We start from the raw sequence: 23,954 nt of genomic DNA, 5'->3' as shown, positions 1-23,954 counted from the left end.
ATCAAGCTACATCACAAACATCTGCTGCTGAAAAGCGTAAATAAACAGAACGCTCAATCTTAACAAAAAGCCTCCAAGGAGCTGGGGGTGGGTGGGGTGGGGGGGGGCAGGGGGACTGACAAAGCCAAGTTTTGCAGAAACAGGAGAAGAAGAAGGAAATCATACAGGTTTAGTGTGAGCCATGAGAGGAATAGCGTTGCGACCGTCGGGCATTGAGATTGAGCAGAAACTGGGCGGCGCGATCTCACACAGCGTCACAGTGTAGAAATATAAAGAGAGAGAAAAAGCTGAGTGTGTGAGCAGAGCAACGGAATAGTGTGAAGAATGCAGAATGAATGAGATTTTAAGAGGGCCGAGAAATGCACTGATTAAAGATGATCTGAGTTTTATAGCAGGAATCCGCAGGAGCTGTGGGGAGGAGGATTCCCGCCGTCGGAGTGACAGGACAGGTCGCAGAGCAGTAAATCTTATTACCAAGAGCAGGGGCTGGCAGGAGTGGTGGCTTTCAGAGAGCGAGAGGGGCTGAGAGAGGGCAGAGAGAGAGAGAGAGAGATAGGGGGACAGAGACAGGGAGTGAGAGACAGTATATAAAGGTCTTGAGGCAGAAAGAGGATTATGGGGGGGGGGGGGGGGGGGGGGGGGGTGAGCAATCACCTGCTGGTCACCGAAAGAACTGCAGTGGCGGGTTTTGGCCATCTGTGTGGCACTTTCAGATTTGCTGCTTTGTTCTCTTGCTGTCCCCTCTTGCCGTTTGATGCGACCCAATCTGCTAAAGCCTCATCTGAGCAGATTGTGTTTCCTCCGCCGTGGACCCTGAGCCTTTGGGCCTCTCTGGCCGGCCTCCTTAAAACCAGGATCCGTGACCTGTGCTAACACGGGGTCATGCCACTCCACTGACCCACCACAACAGAGAGGCAGAGGTAGTCCTCCAAGGGGGTAGGGGCAGGTGGGGGGCATATGAGGCATTTTGTTTGCCTCTTTGGTTGGACCTTGGCACGGGCAATCACGTCCTCAAAGCTCTTCTGTGCATATTTGCTCCTTTAATGTCATCCTCTCCCAGTCAGCCTTATGGTGTGCCAGTACAATTCTAATTCCACGGCTCTCAGTGGCAGTTAATTCACGGTCCACCACTGCACCATTGTCTCCTCTAGTCCATTTAGCCCCATGCAGTGGCGTGATGCGAGGTTTAAACCTGGAGTATAAAGGGTCAAGTCTTGACTGTCTCATCCCTGAAGGCTGCCATCCCAGTCTCTGTCTGCTGCTTCCGCTAAACTGTAATTAGGTGTAATGTGGTCAACATGATAGGTTGTGTAATCTCATCAGCTTTCTCTAAGTGGTAATGAAGACACATGTCCTCCCTCCATTCAAGGTTTAAATTATATGACGCTAATAATGGGGAGGGCAACCCTCTTGCAGGAGACAGGGAGAGGTCCGTGTAGGAGATGGAGAAACGCAGAACACAGATATTGATAATACCCACATCAAATTTGTCTGGCTTTCAGTTTAACTTTCTGGTTGTTGAAGGCAAGAGATTGATACCCCAACACTGGCTCACTATTTCTCTGGATGTGGGTTTTTTTGCCACAAAGAGTGTACTCCCCAACTTGGTTTAAAGTGGCTGAAGTGCATGATAAAAAGGTTGATAAAGTGATTTTCAGATATTCATGTTTTGAAAACACAGCCACTTTTTTCTTTTCTTTTTGCCGGTCTGATTTTATTTTGCATCACTTCAGAGTTATGTTGATAGTTTAGAATTCTGACTGTGGTGATAAAAGATCAGACAGTACTTATTTTTAGAAGAGTGGAAGACAATAAGCATTATTTGGAGCAACATCAAAGGCTCTGGTATGCTCTGCATGTTACAACAGTGTCAGTGTGCTCCTCAACTTGCACCCGAAATACAGACGTTAAACAGAAGGACAAGAAATTGTTTAATTAAAATTGCAAATGAAGGCAAGTGCTTGTTTCCCGCTGCTATGACAAAGCTGGCACCTTTTCTGGGTGAGCGTATTGGATTGCTGCAAAAATAGGCTAACTGACTTGCACTTTGTATGCTTGGCTTAGACCATGGCTTGTTTGCACCATTTTTCATTGCACAGCATTAAACAGCATTTGGGTTAATCAGAAAACAAAACCCAAGGAAAGTGTGTGGTATAACAAACCAAATCTTCATACATTAGCCCCATAATAAAATATGCCTAACTGAACTATTTCTAACTATTTTTAACCTAACTACAACTATAATTAATTTCATGTTATTAATTCAAATTACATGCCTGATGAAAGTTCAAGTTCCAGGTCAGCTAGTGATATTTTGTTTATGCAGTGTTTATTCTCACAAAGATTTCTTTTAAGTGAACAACATTTTTAAAAATGTTGAAATGTGTCTGTGAATCTATCCAGCTCTCTGATTTCCAGGTAGCTTTGACCACCATAGAACAAGTACTAAAAAAAACAGCAATAAACCGATGTGCACTCCTTTGACATTAGAAGTCCATGATGAGCCAGTTTCAGAGCTAGAGAGAACACAGCAGTAGGCTGAGACATTTCCCAGTCATTGATAAACTGCTTAGCACAAGGCAAATTAATGAATCCGGGCAGGCTCAAACCCTGCTTTTTCAGTTGGGCAGGGTGGTGGTGGGGGGGTGTGGGGGTAATCCCGTTCCGGCTAAACGGCTGATCCTGCTCATTCCTCAGATATCAAATGTCAAAAGTTAAATTAGCCTGCTACCCACAGATAGGAGTTAACATGCTATTAAATGGGGCGGGGTGGTTGGGAGTGGGGGGGCGGGGGAGGGGTGATTTTGGACCCTCATGGGATTGCGCGCCAGCGCCTTTGAAGTGCCTAATTATCCCTCTCCTAGTAAGTGGTGGCTAACTGTTTTAAATACAAGCCTGCTCCTATGCACCGCGCACAGATTCACACATCAAAAAGTTAAGCACAGAGGCAGCTGTTGGACACGGGTGTTAAAACAACTTTACCCAAAAAAAAAGCCTCTGACATATCACGAGATGGCTTCGCATTTCATTGTTCACGTGCAAGTTAAGAAAAAGCAGTGCCTGGACTAACTTTTTTTGGCGCACTAATAAGCGCTGTGGAGTGGGCTGTCTTGCTGTGGCCATTCCCTGGCTCATAATTTGTTTGCTTTGGCTGCCTCTCTCCTTCGTTTGGCGAAGGGGCTCTAATCTGTGCATTGCAGGCCCTTGCCTGGCCTTCAGTATGGTGAGAAAGGAGACATCAGCTCCCAGGCCCTGCTGAGAGTCAGACGGGTCTGATCCCACAGGCTTCTCAATGAGTCTGCACAAACACAACAGTGTCTCAGGCCTTCATCGTCCACAACTGAACCCGTGCAGTGTTCTTCTTTTAGCACAGGGCAAACCATCAGCGTTGGGCCCATACAACAGAATAAGTCATTACAGGGACCTTTCTCAGAACAGGAGAGTTCACTGCGGGGCTTGTTCTTAGAACAGGAGAGATCAGTGCAAGGTTCTTTTTTAGAGCAGGGGAAATCAGTGCTTGTTGACTCTTTCCCAGAAGAGGAGAAATCAGCATAAGGCTCTTTCTCAGAACAGTAGAAATCATTGCAAGGTTCTTTTTTAGAGAAGCGGAAATCAGTGTAGGGCTCTTTCTCAGAACAGGAGAGATCGGTGTAGGGCACTTAAAATAGGAGAGATCAGTATAAGGCTTTTAAAACAGGAGAGATCAGTGCAGGGTCTTTCTTAGAACTGAAGAAACCAGTGCAAGGTTTTCTTACGGGAAGCAGAGTACAGGAAAAACATGCCCCTTAAGAAGACAGCAAAAGATGCCACTTAAGATGCCCCTTAGAAAGACATCAAAACTAATTATGACTCAAAATAGCCAGAAAGGGGAATTCTTTCTTTCATGACAGGCATCTCAGCGCGAGCGTTTGACTTAACTATTTCTGATGAAAGAAGTGTCATCAAAGATTCTGAAGCTCGTCCCAGATGGGGGTTAGTTGTGTATCAAACCATAACGCTGATTGGAGGTGAATGCGAGAAGGATGATGGAGTCAGGCTCCCTTTGATTCGTCTCTCTTCCTACTCGCCCCCTACCCCGAGCGCTCCTGCGCCGGGGCTCTGAGACACCCCGTCCCAGTGCCATCCCAGCAGAGCCACGGCAGCGGGGAAAAGGGACTGCCAGGGAGTTGAAATTTCACAGGGGGGTGGCGGGCAATGCAAGGAGGCGCGGTACGGAAGAGCCGAACGGGAGGAGATGCGCGGGAGCCTTCGGATGGGCCGAGATGAATATTGAGCGTAGCAGTCGCCGGGGCCTGTGAGGGAAATCAAACCCTGACAATCGGCCGTCGGCGAGGAGGGGGAGCACTCCCGAACCACGGGCCGCTCTCACTGCAATTATCCGAGCCATCACTCATGCACGCCGCCGCCGCCGCTTTGCCGCTCTGCGCTATTCAAATGAGACCCCACGGTGGAACCGTGCTGCCGAGGAAATCTCAACTTCTGAAAGTCGCCAGAACGCGGATTCACACGGTCTTTCCTCGACAAACTTCAAGAAGCCCGCTTTCGGCACGCGATTGACCGACTGAAGGGAGACCGCCTTTTCCATTCCGAGCTGTGAAACTGTATACAAGTGACAAACGTGTACATTGGAAGACAATGCTATAGTGGATTTTTTGCAGGAATTGTAGTATAAATAGATTTTTGGAGATTATTGCATGATTTTAGATTGGATTTAATCAGACTCTTTTTGGCAGGAGAACGTCGGTATAGAGCATCCCTTGACTCATTTGCATGATCAGCTTGACAGCTGGGTGTAGTTGTTTGATGTAAATAATGCAATACAATTAATGGCACATCCTTAAACATGGCCAGGGGATGCACAAATACACTGCTCAAGCAAAGGGAAAGTGGTTTCTTTTAGAGAATGCTTAGCCTCTTTTGATGTCAGTAAATTTCTACCTGGCTTTCTTAGGCCCGGAGCCACACTGCAACAATAATTTCTCCCAGCACCTACTTCAGATAACACATCGCACAAGGCTGAGCAAAAAGATGTCCACATTTCCAAAATAAGTATTCAGATGTTTGGAATTTTTTTTGCACAGATTACCGCCATCTGATAATTTGTCAATGGGAGCTGATATGGACAGGGATTGTAATCTTATTACATGTCAAAAGATACTATGATTGAAAAAGTCCTGAAGCAACATTATTGATTGTTTTGGCTTTTTGGACCTGGATTCTTTAAAGAGAGCGTAGTGTTACACAACCTTCACATTTACGTCAGGATAGATATTTATTATATTTATAATCATAATGTGAGTGTGGAAATTAGATGTCTCAGGGGAAGGTTCCCCCCTGCTGAACTTTAGAGCTGCTCAGTATTGCTCACGTTGTGGGAGAGAGTGATGGTGGGAGATTGTGAGTTTCCATCAGCTTGACCAGCGGGATGGATTATGATTGATTGTCCGATGACCCAGTGCAGTGCCACTATCCACTCTGTGGGCCAGAGGAGCAGATTTTGGATCAATGGTGATCTATCATGTAGGTTTGGATTAGAGGCGCTGTTTGGACCATGGCAGCTACAGTACCCTAGCTCTCTCACACGTCAAACTGGACTACTTTGCCTTGAAATGATGCAAAATTAAACTAAAACCCATTGTTTGCTTTGGTGTGACTTTGCTTTGCTTTTGGTATGACACAGTGTATTACAGGTGTGCAGAACATGTCTCAGTTCATTGTGTTATGCCACAGCAGACTTAGCCCTCTGCATCAGTCTGTTGCATTTAGACAGTCTGGTTGTGCTCAGATCACAGGTGCACCCACCAGTGTTAAACTGCACCTCCATCCCAAAGATTGCTGCAAAGTAGCAAGATTATTCAATTATCAGTTGTGGCCATGAAAAGAATGAATCTAGCTTGTTGTTGCTGAAAGCAGTTTTAGCCAATCAAACGATGCATCTATGCTAGGGGGGTAGTGTCGAAGTTCTGCTTCAGTGAGACTGGGAGTAGTGTTGTAAGAGAACCCCACTTATTTTGTTTGGTGCTGGATGCTCCAATGGTGTCACTGGGGTTTTGTAACTGTAATTTATGATGTTAAATGTATTTTGGCGGTTGCACAGAAAGGTTCCGCGCTCCCTGTCGTCATTAGGACCTATGCCATGCCCAAGGTTCTGCTGAAAGCACCATGGGCTCTATCAGAGCAGCTTTAGTGTGAACGTTGAAGAGTTGCTCTCCTGTTCAAGGACTGACAGAGCACTGAAGGACTTGTTCACCTTCACACAATTGGGAAGCAAGCCCCCTTGTGCTTTCTGCTCACGTTACTTCACGGGGCTCCCTTGAGGGAATGTATTATTACCACGGCTCACTTTTTTTTTTTCTAGTGCAGAGTAGGAGGCCAAGAAGTTGAACAAAAATACACCACACAATCAACATAATCCCCATGCACTTGTTGTGTTGCGATCCCTCCCGCCCGCCCCCCCACTCTCTTTTCAGTGGAGCGTCAAACACCCCCCCCCCCCCCCCCCCCCCCCCCACTGGCAGCCCTAATCGTGAGCGATTCTCCCGTCTATACGACAGGTTCCAGCCTGCGAATCAGGTACGCTCACTCCCATAAGCTGATTGGGGATGCATTGTTATTAAACCCCAGCCAGGCAGCGGAATTTTGCATCCCTCTCATTGTTAATTGGAGTCTCAGTAGAAAGAAAAGGGGGGGAGATTAAGGCACAGGAGGAGAGGGGCTTTGAAGTGCTGCGTCTCCATGCGCGGCCTCCTCTTCTCCACTCCTCTGCACCTTACGCAGCCAGTCTTACCCCCCCGATGGCCTTTCAAAGACACCCTCAAAAGTTAAAAAAAAAAAGAGTCAGGGCCTCTGTGCAACCATTTCACTTCCTCTCAATAAAAGGGGCAGGGAGTTGGGGGGGGTGGGGGGTGGGGGGGTCCGGAGGTTGCTCTGAGATTACACTCGTAAGAATGTGCAATGCTGATGCAAGCGCACTTTGGACTACCCCAATACACATTTACCAGGCAAGCTCTCACGCAGAGCAAGCAGCTCAAACTTTGTCTTTGCAGAAGGGGAGTAAGGGAGACCAACCCTGAACGCTGTATTACAGCCAGCCCCAAGAACCCACCCCGGTGCAACATGGCAACTCCCAAAAAAAGGGAGGGAAGTTTTTTTGTCTCGCCGCCTGTTGCTCCATCCCACTCAGATCCTTAACTTTGGGCTCCCGTCCCAGAGCTGAACTCTCGCTGCTTTACTTTAAACAACAACCCCCCCCACCCCCACCCCCCGCCCATGCAACTCTGTCCCTCATTATCTCTTTTGTATTTTCATTTTGTCATTTGTTGCGTGCGTGGCCATCCCCCGCCCCTTCCCCATCAATCCCCTCTTCTCCCGCTAAAGCAGAGACTTTTTGAAGGTATCCATGTTTTACAATGGAGTCCTGGACATAAAAAGGAGAGAAACCTGGGCATTAGGATTTAATGAGGGCTGGCATGGGGAGAGCTGGAGCCGAGAACCCGGCTCCATTATACCGCCAGAGAAAGATCCTGAAATACTAGAGCCAGGACGTGCGCTCTGATCAGGACGGCAGTGAGCACAATTACCTTCTTTTCAAATCCTTCTGTGACACTGCGGGAGGAAGGAGGACTTTGAAACTTGAAAGGCAAGAGCTCGCTTTCAACCTCAAAAGCAAGCAGGAAAGGGCTCTGAAATTTGTTCAGCGCTCCCAATCCACCATTAGCCTGTTTCTTCCTCTCGCCTCCAGGCATTTAACTGCTTTTTGAAAAGATGTTAAGAAATTCAATCACCATAGAGAGACCAGGGTGTGTTTTTTTTTTTTTTGGAGGGGGGAGCATGTTTCTCTTGGTCTGCTGAGGTCTGGGCTGGAGCTTTTGTGTGGGGGAGAATAGACCTGTGAACTGGGGCAACCATGGGAAAAAAAAACAGAGGAATGAAAGAGGAATAAAAAATGAAGGGAAAAAGAGAAAGCCATGAGGCTTTATGAGGTTGATGGTCAGGCTGGCTAGGCCGCTGTTGAGTTTCTTTTTTTTTTTTTGTAGAGTCTTTCCAGGCACTCATGTGTTTGTTAGTGGAGTAAGAATGCACACATAAGATGAGGAAATGAGAGGGGCATAGTCATATTTAGATTAGGGTAATAATGTAGAAATAACAAAACAAGCAAATCACATCAATGGGAAAATGCTGGAAAAGTCAAATGAGCAAGCTAAAAACAAGCAAAAACGTAACAGAAAGAAATAAACAAGAAAGACACAAAAGGCAATTTATATAAACAAGAAAAAGAAAAAGTAGAAGAAATTCCTTAAAATAAAGGTTAAACAGATCAACAACACAAATGCAACCTCCACTATTTATAGTCAATGCAACAACAGAGGACACTTGTTGTTGTCAAAAGGGACAGAATGAGAGAGGCCTGGCTAACTGCTAACCAGGAGCTGCTCTGTCTTCAGTCTGGCTCACAAATCAAGGCGCTGTTGACCCCACGCCGCCTGGTGTTTGCTGAACTATTTAAGGTGGTATAAACTGAAATAATGAACACCTCCCCTGCTTGTCGGATGACAGTCTGGGGGTTGGGGTGACACTGGTTTGATTTAACTATTAGTCGCTTGACCCCTCTTAGGCAGGAATGAGCTGGTTGAATAGGGAGAGAGTTCACAGAGAGAGAGGGAGAGGGAGAGAGAGAAGGGGGAGGTGGATGGGGGATGTTAATGAGTTCGGGAAACTTAGCAGGGATACTACTACAATTTCTGTTTTTTTGTATGGCTGGTACAAAGAACGAGATGGGGCATGATACAGAAAAAGGGGAGAAACAGAGAGATGGCTTAAAAGGAAGACAATTTAGCAAGGGAAGAGTGTCATTGCTGAGGGAGGCCATGGGAAGAGAAGAGCCGTGAGAGGAGGGGAAGAGTCCCAAGTAAGGTACTAAAGGCATTCCATGGTTATCATTCTTCCAAGGAGGCCCGATAGGGGCCTGGGTCCACAGAGGTCAGGCCCCCTGCTGGAGGGCAGGCCAAAGGGGAGGAAGGCAGGACCCCTGCCAGGAGCGGGACAGAGGGAGCAATGCTGTTGCTCAGAGGGCTGGGGCGGTGGTGGTGGTGGGTGTGCGCAGGCTCTTGCACAGTCTTCTAGATGAATCGAATTCACCTCTCCCTGGCATTCCTGTGGATTTGACCACTGGGCAAAGTTTCCCGGTGAAGGTTTCGGCTTCCGCCGAGTTCAGAAGAATGGGTGAAGAAGGGAACAAATTTCACGTGAACATCGTCCATGCTCAGGAGCCACTCGTAAACCTTTCAAGGTCACGCCACGCCTGCCCATGTAAACCCACAAACGGATTGCAGTCAATGATACTCCTGCTCATGATCGTGGTGGGGGGGGGGGGGGGGGGGGATCCTCTCTCTTTGATTCTCAAAAACAACAATGACAACAACAACAAAACGTGCTTCTGAAAAAAGCAATGGGTATATACGGGTGGGTACACGCGCATGAATCTGCCTTGTGTAGTGCGACTTGCGGGAGAGTGGAGGAATGCCGAGGCGGCTCCGCTGCCAGCGCTGGCTCCCTTTCCTTTCCATGAATGGACTGCGGCTCGTTATGCCTCTGGCCGGGGCCCAAGCCCAGCGGAGCGGCAGCAACAGTTGTCTCCCATCTTCCCCGCACTGCCGCTGGCCGCCTCTGCCGGGGGAAGTGGGGCTGTTTGCTTACACCCTCGCCATGGTGCCGGCCCCGGTTTCCATGGCGAGCGGGAAGTTGCCGCAAGTTATCCCAAGGCTCCTGGCCACAGCGCTGCCCAAATTGACTCTCTTTAGATGACAGAAATTCCCCTGAAGGGGGGAACAAGGCAGGACCGTTTTTCACTGGGGCCTGTGGCCTCAGTGCAAAGTGCTTCATTCAATGGAGGAGGGGATTGAGTGGTAATTGTATTAGGGCTTTTTTTGTGAAAAGGGCCCTAGGACCCAGACAGCTGTCTCTGAGGCGGGTGGAGGGCGGGAGCTGTGCTGTGCACAAGTGGGCTGGGGCGGGCAAGCTCCACAGGATCAAGGACCTCCAAACTTTTGAGAGATGCCCCCTTGTACGGCCCAGACAGTCGACAGATTCTTCCTGCACTCTGCGAGAGTCAGCCCAGGCCGGTGTTTTCAGTGCAAAAGAGGCCTGTCCTTGTACAGTGGAAGGCAGGGCAGTGTTGTTCCTGCTCTCATTAACGGTCTGTGCCAGGTCTCCTCGTCGCCAGCCGGCCTCACCCGAGGCACAGAACCTTCAGCCCATCCTCAGTGGCAAAGCTGCCAAACACAGCTCCTTCGAATCCACGTGAAGGAAAGGAGCGCAATCCGAAATCCCTTTATGTTAATATTGTGGCTCATAAGAGCAGGCCTATTAATCCCGATTTAGCGCCTAAGTGCCATTATTTCCTTAATAAGATCACAGGGTGTGCAGTACAGGATTAAATACTTATAACATAACTGACGCTGTCAGTTTTTACAGGGGGAGATGCCTCTTTCTGTCAGTTAGGTTTAAGATTCGTGGAATTTGCCCAGAATGCCGCTCCAGCTTTCGGGAGAGAGCTGCCTGCACAGCGATCACAGGTTGCCAGCCCCTGCTCAGATAATGTATTCATAAGAATAGGGGGCATACAAAGAAAGGCCAGCCGGTACTCCATATGCCCACTGTGTGAAGTGTGAGAGCGTGTGCTTGGTGCGTTATGTGGAGTGGTCTTTAATCTCTGTTCTCATCCTCTCTTAATTGTTTTTTGAGCTGCCTCTATCCTGGTTTGCCTAGGCATGGGGGCCCCGCAGCATTCGGCCTGTAATGCTACCCGCTGCACACATTCTGTTTCTTGTTGAGGCAGGGATCACAGGAAACAGCCACAAAATGAGGTGATCTGCAGCACAGGTGAAATGATGACCCCAGTCACGATGGGGGAGATTTTGAGTAACTGTAAAAGGGTGTCTGGGGTATCTTTGTTGAAAAACTTCACTTGTCGGATAATGCTCTAGTTGAGGCCTAGAATCAGTTTTAAATCAATGGGAAAAAAGGCTGTTACTTGAAAATGAGGCAATGTGCACACTCCCTTCATTGCTGCTTAATAAATGCTTTGTATGGCAAATCAAACACTTTTTTTATTGTCTGAAAGAAAAAGTCTTTTGCCTTTTAATGAATTTCTTCAGTGTTAGGAAAGGATTGGGAAGTCTCAGCAGGGTGTAGATTTACCTGGAAGTTGTGCTCCTTGATCCACAATCACAAAATTCTGAAAAGTAATGAGTGCACTTGGGTCATTTAGTACAGAGCACACAGTCTTAACCAGTTGTTGATTGGGTTGTGAGATTCAGTGAACAATAACAATTAAGCTGCAGTAGTAAATTGAGAAAAGGAGAGTAGTTGGAGCCAAGTTTACTTTAAGCAGTGTTGAAATGGAAAGAGAGGAATAACACACACCTCAAGCACCATAAAAGGACCATAAACACTCTCTAGATGATGACTTATAATAAATAACCAAATAGCCACCTCTGCTGGGTCAGAGACAGCGCTCCTTCACTGATCAGCCAGGCTCAGATCTTTCTTGTGCAGCTTGGCAGCTAAGCCTGTCCTGCTTTTTTGGACACAAGCCTACTGCGCAGTGAGAGACCCCCAGGGGGATCTCAGTTTTTTTTTTCATCCCTCAAGCACCTGAACAGAGATTATTGTGGGAAGTGAAGGGAAGAGAGAGGACCAAGGGCGATGATACTACCCATGAGGCCACTTAAGAGGCAGGAGGGAATGGCAAAAAAACCCAGCCACCTCCTCTCTGGGAGCCCTTATCACAGCAAAAAAGAGGAGAGAAAGAGAGGCGAAACAAGAATATCCCCCTGCTCTGCTGCGCCTTTGCAGGAGTGGGGTCTAGGTTAATGCCGGAGATGGGAGAGTGGCCCTCCTGTCTTGCACGGTTGACGGCGAGAGTGCGAACAATGTGCCAGAAGGAAGCTGAGTGGATTTTTTGTGGATTGTCCATGGGGCTCCCTCGGGATCAAACGCATGTGGCACCTTGGTGCACAGGTATGCCTCCCGGCCCCCTCAGGACAGACTACCGCGAAATCTGGCCCATCCGCCCCATGCCTGACGGAACCTGATGCGCGTGCAGTGAACGGGAACAGGAGAACGCCCCCAACAGCAGCAGCACAAAGCCGTGGTTGCTGCTCGTTATGATTCATTTGTCATTAAGCAAGTGCTGGGGCCCGCATTTTCGACTTGTCCCACTTTCTGATCGCTGCTGTTCTCGAGGGTATTTGTCTACTAAGAAGCAATCAAGGAGTAATTGGCCATGGAAACGCCATTTAGCTGGGGGATTAGAGCTCTGACTGAAGTCACGCCACCAAACTTGTCACCCTTGTTAAGTTGAAACACATTGGTCAGGTGTGGAGGTGCCAGTGCGATCCAGAACCCCGTTGTTGGAAGCAGTGCAGTTGTACATTGCAACCGATCCAGCTGTGTGAATGTGTGTGATGCAAACATGAGTGCTATTCTCAAGTGCTGTGTGAGTACAGAGACGTGAGATGTTGATCAAGTGGAGTTGTTTCACCTGTGTAGGCCCAGATGTGTAATTCAGGCGTACGTCCCAGTTGTATACTTCAAATATCATTTTTCCAAGAGCAAACTTCAAATATGCAAGGCAGGTGGGTCCTCCAAATGTATAAAGTAGTTTTCCATAGCAGGTGCATTGATTTCAGTTCTAATGTAAAGATGTGATGTGTGGATATCGTTTTTACGTGTATATGTACTGTAGTACATGTCGGTTTACGTCATTTAGGTGCTATTTTGCATTAAGCAGATGTATTGTGTATATGTTTTTGTTGTGCCATGCATATGGACATGCAGACACTGTGTATGCCTTTTTGTTGTGTTGCGAAGTTGTGATGTGCAGGTACTCTGTATGCATTATTGTTGCGTTGCACAGATGTGACGTGCAGGTTATTATTCCAGCCCAGTGAATCCCCATTTCTCTCTCCTGCAGAAGATGAAAGCCCGGGCCCTCCCTACCACCGCGAGAGACGCAACGCCATCGTGGCTCAGCCGCCACCTGCCGGCACCGCTGTGGGCAAGCTGAGCGAGGAGCCCTCCACTTCCACGGAGGAGCGCCCCTCGTTGGTGAAAAAGGAGATGCACGGCTCTCTGCCCCACCTGGCCGACCACGCGCTGCCCTACCGCGGCACACTCTTTGCCATGGACCCCCGCAACGGATACCTCGACTCCCATTACCGTGAGTGAGCATAAGACAACACAAGGCAACATCGGTATCACTACCATTAGCCAAGTGTACCAGACTGCCAGACAGCTCTCTGCACTTATCCCACAGCGGGCAGCTGTGGCCGATTATTGTTAAGGTTAACACAGCCGTTAGTGAAAGCTTTGAAGCGGCTCCCCTCCATACACAACCATCACAGGAGCGCAAATATTGCCGTGGCATTAAGAATTCTGAAGGATCCCAACTTTGAGAGGCATTTCAGGTTAGTTCTCAGTACCACCATAGTGCAATACAGTTCAATCCCACAAGCACACTTTGCAGCCCATGTGTACTGCCAGGGTTCTACTGAAGCTGTTCAAATGGTGGGTGAAAAACTCAAGGACATGGCTCTCCCATTCCACAAACACAACAGCTGCACCGCAGGAGTTCTCTGTCACTGCCAGAACATTGCTACACAGGCATTTCAGGCTCATTACTCCTGTTATTATTGCAAATAAAGTCCTGCAAAGGCCTGCTTTCGGGGCAGCGCACAGTGCAGAGGTATCAGGTAAGGCACCGTAGTCAAAGGCGTGTTCTACCTGGGAGAACACGACCTGAGCGGCACTGGGGAGTCTAACGGGCCTGGTGTTGCGGGAGGAGGAGGTGAAAGGTCGCGCAGTCAGTGGAATGATTAGGGAAGACAGTTGATTAGGGGCCTCTCTCTCTCTCTTTCCCCCTCTCCTTGAGAGAAATTGGTATGGGGGATAGGCGCTGCTCCTTAATTCCTTCATTAAGCGCCTTGCTGCGCGCGGGTCTCTGCTCTCTCATCAGTGTGCAGATCAAAGAGGCGCAGCCTTCCCCTCGCTCCCTCTCTCCCCTGCTCTCTGGGACTGTTAATACAGCAGGAGGGGCGAGAGACACAGAGACCAGGGTGAGGCAGTGGGAACAGACAATAAAGAGGGGGAAAAGAGAGAGGAGGCAGCAAAGACGGAGAAGAGAGAGGGGAACGTAGCAGGAGAGGCAGAAGGGAGGGAGAGGTGAGAGAAGGATGAAAAAGGGGAGGGAGAGGTGGCAGCAGGAGGGGGGTAGGAGGTTAATTTTGTGGCCTCCACAGCCTCGGCGCCGCCTCCGGATGAGTATTAGATGTGATGGCTTGTTTAGTTTCACTAAATTGGCTGCGAATTGGGCCTGACGGAGTTTTTAATCTGGAAGGTGTAATGAAAGCCTCTCTCTCTCCCCCTCTCTCTCTCTCTCTCAACACTGTACCATGTACTGTACCTCTGTTTATTTAGTGAATTCATTACTCTGGGCTCTGGGTGCACCCAGGTGTCCCGAGACACAACCCACAGAATGAGCTGAACCCCAGGAGCAGAACGTTACTATCGATTACTCCCTGACCCAGCTCAGCAAGACTGCCACATCTGATCCCGTCCCGTGAGCGATAGGGCTTAGGGCCTTTTTGGCAGAGGGAGGTTCCGGACCACTTCAGCCAAGGGGAGGCCTGGCAGGGTGAGGGTTGGGGGGCTGTGCGGTGGGGGCGCCTGGGCGGCCTCCAGGTCATCCGGAAAGATCACAGCCTGAGTTCAGAACCTGCAGCATGAAGGATATATATATGAAGGATATTTTTCCAAAGAAATCATATCAAAGGCTTCTTCTCTTTCCGCGTTAGTGTTTGGGGAGCAGAGTGGCATGGTGAGATGCAGGGGCACCGGGGCTCAGCGCTGTAGCCTGCCACACTGCCACTGTCATTCCAGCTGGGTGACATGTTGCCGCCTTGTCCCTCTGTAGGGGCTTCTGTAGGGCGCCTTCCTTTTCACTGGGTTTAGTGGCACTGACAAATTCCCCCCGTGGGTTAAGCCAGTAACGGTGATCACTCTTATCATCACATTCACGTTGATCGGTTCTGCATTTCCTGAATTGGTGGAACTTGCTTTCAGGCCAACTTTGTGTAGGTGTCATGCTAAGGGAACGTAAGGGGAGAGAGGAGAGGGGATCAAATTGAAAAGGAGCAGCAGGAGCGCCCTAAGAGACCGTGCTTTTGATTGAGAGCAGCGTAGAGCCTGTCTCGTCACCTCCCCGGGCTCCAGGTGTTGAAAATTTGAAGAGCTCTCAGCTGGCCCCAGCCTGTCTGCCCGGAGGAGAGGAGAGGCACGGGACGCCTGAGCCCAGTGGCTGACCCCTTTGCCCCGCTTCTCAGAGGGGTCAGGCTCCCCCCTCAACCCCTGCCGGCACCCAGATCCAGAACCTTAGAGGTGTGAAGAAACGATGACCCCCCCCCTACCCTCAGCTCCATAACCCGCCACCCAGCTGCCCCAACCCCCCCGACACCCTCCCCAGCTCCGCCACCTCCCAAATGCGTCCCAGGTGTGTGGGTGTGATGGAGAGGGGGCTGACCGCCATTGTGCTGCGCTTGCAAAGCGAGGCGCCGCCAGAGCCAGGTAAATCCGATTACTCTTCGCGTGGTGGTGTGTCAGCGTCTAATGTGCCTAAATGCGCCGACACCTGCAGCCTCGACGCACCTGGCTCTCAGGTCGCTGCGGTGATGGGACGCGGGCAGGAGGAGGGGTGGCTTGCCATGGGAGGATGCAGCGGGAGCCGGGGGCTTGCTCTTTGCAAATCTCTCCTTTTCATCCAGCCCGTTCACTCCCCTTGCCATAAGTCCGGGGCATAATACTGTGTTTACTCTGTCTTACACACCCTCGTCAGAATACAATGAGTGGGCATTAAGGAAAAAAAAAAACCTTTATAAGTATTAGCTAAATCGTCATGATGCCTAAGAATTAGAAGCTTTTCTTTGGCAAACACAGGATAAGAGTTAATATCCCGATTACCACAACACTAATACATGGGGCTTTCTGTGGATAAGGAAGCAGGATCCGGGAGTAGATTAATGGAGAAACTGGTTTTCAAGATCCTAATTGTGTAGACGTGTGAATGCTACGCATGGCTCTGGCATCTGTTTACATTGTGCGCCGATTAGCGGGTCAGCAGACTTTAGCGGCAGTGAGCCGCGGCAAGCAATTCAGCGGCAGCGCACAATGGACAGCTTCTCTCCAGTGTGCTCCTTTTTAGAGATGTGCTTCTCCTACAGTCAAAGAGTGTTGCATTGTCGGAATTAAAGCCCAGTTTTTTATCTACACTGGCTGTTTTCTCGTGAATTTGCACAGCATTGAAATGTGAGATGATTCTGTATTTGGGGGTGATGTCAAAGGAATACAATCAAGCCTTTCCTTGCAATCCATTACTATACAGATAGTGTGTGTATATCTGTGCTATGCAGTTTAATTTTGTGTTTGAGTTTCTGTGTGTTTATGTATATAGATTTATTGTGTGGATGTGTGTGTGCATGTACATGCGCATGCTATATAGATTCATTGAAGGGATGTGTGTGTGTGTGTGTGCGTATGAGTATTTGTGTACCTGCTTTATAAATTCACTGTGTGTGTGTGTGTGTGTGTGTGTGTGTGTGTGTGTGTGTGTGTTTGTGTGTGTAGTGCTACCGAGGTAAAATGAGTAATTTGAAAATGAGTTCAAGGGTCAGCCCAGTAACTCACTGATCTCTCTACCAATCAGATTAAAGATCTGCCCTTTAACCTGAAGCCTGTAATCCCACTCTCAAATGTCCTCCTTATAGTGCCTCTCAGTTTAAGCAGTGTACAGCGTTGGTAAAGATGTGCGCTCTGCACCTGCTGCTCAATGCCCCAGTAACTGGCTCTTTCTGGGAAAAGCCCTATAGGCTACAGGCCACTGACGGCAGTGTGCACTGGGATCTCTGGCTCCTTCGCAGGAGAATGGGGCTAAAGACACAGGCTGAATTCATGCATTCCGTCTCTGCTCCAACCTGAAGCTAAAAAAAAACTGCACAGACCTAATCCATCTAACTGTAAATCAAACTCCAGGCTGACCATGCAACTGAAAGAGTCCTCTGTCTTGCACGGTCTGTGCACAATAGTCATGGCCGTCAACATTACAGAAAGTCCTGCCTTAATCCAGGCGCGCTTGAGTCTCGGATACCCCAGTTTGTGGCATACCAGAGAATCCAGACTCACACAAGCAAAGTTTGCGTTTGTCTGCATTGCGAATGTTGGGGGGCATGTTTGACTCGCGCGGCTCGGTTCGGGTTCAACTTGCTCAACTCTTTTCATTCCCCCCAGGAAATTTAAACTACAGAAGCAAACAAAAGGTGCCAGGAGACATATACACGTTTCAAGGGTGAGGGCTTGACTTTGCGATTGCTTCAGTATTGGCATTTTGAAAATGGTGGCATGGCGTAGCGACACTAGAGAAGGCCGGGGGCGTAGTGCAGGCGATAGGAAGGAACATCTCCCATCCACTTGCTTTCATCAAAAAAGAGGAACATGGTCTACTGTACAGAATTAGCCTTATTGTCTCTCGCAGCACAGATTATCGGATGATCCCCTTTTATACAGCTTATTAGAAGGATCCTGCAGTATAAGATATTTCATATTCTCATGTGTATTCTTTTTTTTCCTTTTGTATTACATTTTGATGGCGTCAAGAAAAGTTCAACGTGCTAATGGTGTTAATGCACCGTGTAAAGGTCTGTGTTTTTTTTTTTTTTTTTTTCCTCTTGCGGGTCTGGTTAGCTTGTAACTTTTGCACTGGTTGCCTTATGGTGCCACTTTAATGACAAGAAACTACATGCTTCTTGAAAATGAGATTCTCGAAGAAAGAATGTCTTGGATTTGTTGCAATCGTCTCCGCAACATCTGCTGCTCTTTTTGTGTCTCCAGTTGAATGAGAGAGTTCTTTGTCATTCAACTCAAAAGAGCAAACACATGCAACCTTAATCGCATTTTGACAGGGGGCCAGATTAGCACAGACTCAGAGTGCTGTCTGCAGGGAATAGCCGATGATGACCGCAATGCTGACGGCAAATCTAACGCAAACTAGAGGATGCCGCAAAAATGTGGACGCACCTCGGCGGCTCTCCTTCTTCTGGGCCATGACACACAGAGCATGGCACACATTGCATAATGTTTTGGTTTTATTTGCCTTTTGGAGTATTTTTGAAGCTGTTGATAAGAATGTGATTGTGCTGTAGGAAGGGTGCGCTCATTTCTCACTTGCCTATGCACGTGTGTGTGTGTGTGTGTGCGCGTGTGAATGTCCCAGTTTGCCCTGTTGTGACAGTGGAGCCGAATTTCCCTTCGCCTCGGTGCGAAATTAGCACCTGTGCTCCCCCTCTCCTGAGGATGGGCAACACCTATTGCTCCTTGGGGAGGGAGCTGAGGAGAGGGCCATAATTAAAATGTTCCTCCTATGTTTGCTATTGTGCGCCTGGGAAGTAGTGGAAGTAGGATTGTGACTTCTTCCTCCCTTGTGCTGATCAGTGAAGAAGCACTCACCAGGGGCACAGAGAGGGGAGGGTGGGTGGGATAGGGGGAAAGGAAGAGAGAGGAGGGAGAGGGAAAAGGCTGAAAAAAAAGAGAGCAGAGGGGGAGATGTAACGGAGCAGAAAATGAAGAGAGACATAAAAGAATGTGAGCTCAAGGAGGTCAGATCCATCACTGGTTTAGTGTTGCCTTCAAAGATGGCTGGGACAGGTGGCAGCTCCAGACAATCTCACACACAAGAGCAGCATCCTCTCTGGCGGAGATAAGGGATTCCTCTTCCCTCACCGCCACCCCCCCCCACACACACCTCCCCCCACCACCCCCAGGCAGGGCGCTTTGATGTGACTCGGTCGGAGTGGGCTTCTGGGAGCGCGGCCCGGCTCGGCTCAATCACCGCTCTCCTTGGTGCCGAGCACTTTCAGGTCTCATTAAAGAGCTCCGGCAGGGTTAATCCTCTTTAAGGTTTACACCGGCTTGGTTTTGTCTCCCGGCTCAGGCGGGGACCCTGTGCGCCACCTGCGTGAAATAGCATGACACAAGTTTCTCTCTCTCTCTCTCTCTCTCTCCACTCCTTTCCTCTCCTCTGCGCCTCTGCGCCCACCCCAATCCCCATCCAGGCCCTGTCTCTGCCTGTCTCTCTTCTTTCCTCGCCATTCTCCTCCATGGCTCCTCAGTAAGTCTCCCAGGGTTATTGGTGTAGAATCTGTTGACGGGGGAGCTGTGTAAATGGATTACAACTTGTCCTCGTTTGTGGGACGTCAAGGGGAGGAAGAGGGGAACACAGAAACAAAACAAACAGCCCAGGCTGACTCGTTCCTCCAGGACCCGGCAGGGGAGAGAGGGATAGAGGACTTTAATTGGCCCAGAGGTATTGACCCTCCGTCCGGGTCAAATGCCCCGCCATATTTTGTTTGATTTATTTGTCGTGCTGCCTTCTTCTGGTTTAGAGGAGACAGCACAAGTGCACAAAATGCACCATGCCCTCAGTGACCTGGAAGAAAGACCTGACTTTGGCAGGATTTCAGCTGTCGGCAAACTTTTTGCAGTCATTAAAGTTAGTGAAGAGTGTGTGCAGCCATATCGTAGGTGAGGCTAAAACTGGGCTGCGTCAGCATTACATTATTATGGTTATTCTTCTACGCAGCAAAACAAATATATCTTTTTGAGTTCCATCTTATTTAATGGAGTGCACCCCAGATTCAAATGCGCAACCCCCCCTGTTATGACTCAAGCTCTACAGCAGAGTTAAGGTGCCCTTTGAAAAGTGACAGTTTGGATGGTGTCCAAATGTCTCAGATGGTCAACAGAAAAATTACTATACAATACACAATCCTATGCCAATTTGCTAAGGGAAAAAAATAATGATATTAGCCATGTTTTCCATTGATATGAACAGTCTCTCTCTCTGTTACTTATTTATGTATTTGACAATAAAGCATAAATATGCATCTTTTTAGAGGAAGTTCATTTGAAAATGAAAGTGAACCAAGCACACACTAAGTCTTTCAAGATCAATTTTTCATGCTTGGTGCATCTAACCAGACACTTTCCGTGTCTTTTATTTCCTCGTATAACCATCTTACCAGTCTTCGAACAAGGCAGTTGCAGTCCAGCCAGTTATTCTCATAATGCTATCCAGAGCTCGCTGGCATGTGTCTGGCACTGTTTCTGCGACTCGGCTTGATCTGGTACAGGTTGTTGTGCTGGTAGCAGAGGAGAGTGGCTGCTGGGTGAAGATGGTGCTGCCCGAGTGTGTGCAGCCAGCGTGCGGCACGGCTGCAGGTCCTGCGTGCGCGCGGCCCTCCCCGGGCCTCCGAAATGAGGCACAGCGTTCTGCCTCTTCCTCCCGCTGTGTCCGGGACTGCGTGCAGCAGAGCGTTGGTCCTTGCGCTTATCGAGCGATCACGGGTCACACACTCAATCTCCCCCTCCGCTTTGCCCCCGGGCCCCCGGGTTGCCGGGGGAGGGACAGGGGCCACTGGGCAGTGATGGGATCAGCGTACTGGAGCAGTGCTTTGCAGCTCGGGACGCACACACATACACATGTGTGCGTACACATACACGCATGCATATACACGCGCGCGCACACACACACACACACATACGCACACACACATGTGTTATGTGTCTATTTACGTACATACATATTCACCAATCTCTTTCTCTCTCTCACTCTGTCATACAAAGACTAAAGGACAGTCCTCCTTTGCACACATTGTTTTGTCAGCATTTGCAGTTGCAACTTTCAGGACAGTTAGCTTGCTGGATAGGTAGTGTAAGCTTAACAATACCCACTTTGCAGCACTAGTAAAGTTCTTTGCAGTTAAGCTGTTGACTTTTTTGTCTCTGAGCTCTTTAGCTGTTTGGATTTAAATGTTTGTTTTTTTTTTTGTCATTCAGTAATACAGTTTGCATTGTTCCTTGAATGTTATTAGCCAGTTCGCTACTGTTAATAGTATCTATATTATATATTAACAGTTGCTAACATTAATAGATTTGATAGATAGTTTACATTCATAGTCATTTATTTTCTTTGGTATCACTGCAGTGCAGAAGCAAACTAAGCAAGCTAAGCTAATGTTGTCAGATGTTGCCATTAATCTGCGAATGAAGTGATCAATGCAAATCTAGTATTCTCTAATTTCTTTGGCAGTTCAGAATAGAAACACACATTTCTTATAATGGTAAAGTAGCCATATGGGGTTTACTGTGCTCATTATTTAATGTTGAAAAATAAATGCAGCTAGCTATCAAACAACAAACCACAAGTGACTTATTGATGGCTTCATGGTAAGTTCAGCTCTTATGTGTGCCATGCTGAACTTTCATCTAGTTTTAGTTAACATCTCGCTTCCTTTAACAGAATGAAGGTCCAGGTGGAAAAAATGTTTTACTTCCTGCAGTTTACTAACCTCTGGACTGAGAGGTGCCAAATTCATTCATTATATTTGCTTGAACTTAGCCATGTGGAGGTACATTGTGGATTTGGTTTAGATGATGTGTGTTTTTAATAATAACTTTACATCCCAACACAAACTAACTTAAAGAAAGTTTACTAGGACCTTCTCTTTCATTGTAAACCCCACCTCCTACACCAGAGCGGTTAATCTAATCCTGGTGCAACTCCCTCCAAAGCCAAACCAATCACAACGCAGGACACAATAGCCAGGGGAAGGAGACGCCGGTCATGCGCAAGGGGCGTAAGCGGGCAAGGTGTCCGCACCCATGGCCCCACACACACACAATGCTACAGTATAACTTTGAACCAAAGAATTAGCAATAATCAATTAGCAATCAAATAAAGCTTAACCCTTTCGTACGTAAATTCTAAACTATTTCCAGCCCCCCAGCGTGACTTATTTTATGCTATGTAGCACGCCTGTCGCGTTACATGGTTTGTTATGTTTTTCTTTTATTAAGCTTCTCGTAGTTTTCACCGCCGCATTTGCTAAACTTTGTAGGAAAGGGCTAATCACAGCGTTGTGACCGTACTCGCAAAAGGGTTAATGGTCTGGTTAAGCAACTAACCGCTACAGCCCTAATATACACAGAATATGTACAGTGCTGTATGGTATATGTACGCTCATGTTAAACGTGTCTGTCAGAGGGCCAGCAGTGGAAGCACCTGCAGGCTGCTGGTGAAAGCTGTGCTTGTTCTAGTCTCAGTGGCTCAGTCTGGGGCTCATTAACAGACAGGGCTCAGCTGACACACTCCGGTGTGGGGACAGATGCCCCGTCTCTGGGGACAACGACCCCCTTCGCAAGAGGATGGGAGCGATTAGAGGAAATCAATGGGGGGGATTACTGTCCAATAACATGACGGACAGAGCTGTCACTGTAGTGGTGCGGCCAATCAAAACAAGGTAGGGAAGAGAAAAGGGGTTTAAGTTTTTCAAACGCCGCTAGTCCAAATAACTAAACCTCTCTGCGCCAGGCTTCAGTTGGAAGATAGGAAAATGCAGGAAGAATGCATCCTTGGTTATCGAGAATAATTTTCCTTGACTTTGATGAAAAAACATTTGGGCTGGAACGCAGTTAATGTGTGGAAGCGGCTGCGTGTTTCCAGGCATCTCTCAGCCCTCTCCTCTTTGTTTGTACTCTGTGCTCGGCGGCGAGGAGGGGCCAGAGCAGTTTAGCACTGTGTTTCTGCCGTGTAAATCGCTGTGTAAATCTCCCCAGCTGGGAGCAGAGGCAGGCCTGGCGCTGGGGGAAACCAACAGTGCTTTGTTCTGCTCCTCAGCTTAGCCCAATCTGGAAGAATTCACAAAATGTATTAGATAGATTGCCGCTCCGCAGAGAAATAGCCTTCACTCAGAGTCGTCTTGGGGCGAAGGGGGTGAGAGGGGGTGGGTGTGTGTAGAGGAGGAAGGGGGGGGGGGGTGTTAGTACAATCAGGGGAGCGTGCATAGCTGCCCGATTAAACAAAGAGAGAGCTGTGTGCGCAGTTGTTGCTGGGCCCGCAATTTGTTAAGATCGACTCCGCTATATAAATTTCTTGCAGATGCTGGGCCTCCATTAGCAATCAGGGGGCCTGGAGTGGCCCAAAGTGAATAGCTTGCACTGCACCTCCCCCTAACTACATCCTCCCCCCCCCCCTCCCACTTCAGTTTCCAGCACGGCTGCGTTATTTGTGGGAAAACAATGCGCTTGTGTGTGGAGTGTCAGAATTGACTCTGTGCAGAGTGGGAGCTGGCACCGAGCTCTCTCTTCCCCTTCGCTCCGCTCCACACAGTTTGGCCGTCACCTGAAAGAAAACAGCAAGGGTGGGTTTGCTTAACTGTTGTGAGCAGGTTCGTAATCACTCAAAAGTGGAATAAAAGAATGTGCTTGATGCAGGTTGTTTTTTTTTTTTGAGGGGGAGGGGTGGTTAGGGAGTAGGGGGGGGGGTGGCTGGGTAGGTACAGTACAACAGTGCTTTTCTTCAAGTGAAATGAATAAGGATTATTTTTTTTGGAGCTACAGACTGCAGAGTAGGGCCAAGCGATGCCACTCTCTCCTTCTTTTGCTCTTTCTTTTGTTCTTTCCATTGTTCTTTCTCTCTTTTGTCTTATCTTTCTTTCCCCCTTTTTTGTTCTTTCCGCGAGCCTCAAAGAAAAATGCTTAAATTTCAGACAGAGGGCACGAGAGAGGATAGTATTGATTTACAGGGAAGGGGAACTTGTAATCTGCCAACATGTTGCTCGGTGATAAATGGCAGAGGGTCTAAAGTCAATGGGCACACTCATCTATGGTGCTCGGCACAACCTGTGTTTCCCTTTGCTTCCCTTTTGTCCTATTTACTCACTTTCTGTACCTTTAACACCAGAACCTTCATTTAGTCACATAAAAGGCCATTTTCCATGCTGTAATTTAGAGCTGTCTTCAACCCACGCCTGGGTACCTGACAGAGTCTAGCGCTGCGAGTGCATTAG

The 23,954-nt window shown here is 48.3% G+C and overlaps 1 protein-coding gene across 1 annotated transcript in view; it reads left to right on the top strand.

Annotated features, from left to right (window-relative positions):
- The window catches only part of gli3 (GLI family zinc finger 3), a 122,586-nt gene that overhangs the window by 30,462 nt on the left and 68,170 nt on the right, over window positions 1-23,954 (top strand). The window contains exon 3 of the mRNA XM_036521423.1: window positions 12,977-13,222. Coding sequence (XP_036377316.1) covers window positions 12,977-13,222 — 246 coding nt within the window. The remainder of the gene's footprint in view (window positions 1-12,976; window positions 13,223-23,954) is intronic.

This window comes from Megalops cyprinoides, chromosome 2 (assembly GCF_013368585.1).
Source record: "Megalops cyprinoides isolate fMegCyp1 chromosome 2, fMegCyp1.pri, whole genome shotgun sequence".
Lineage (NCBI taxonomy): Eukaryota > Metazoa > Chordata > Actinopteri > Elopiformes > Megalopidae > Megalops > Megalops cyprinoides.
The sequence above is the reverse complement of the archived record's forward strand: the minus strand, read 5'-3'. Positions and strand labels throughout refer to the sequence as shown.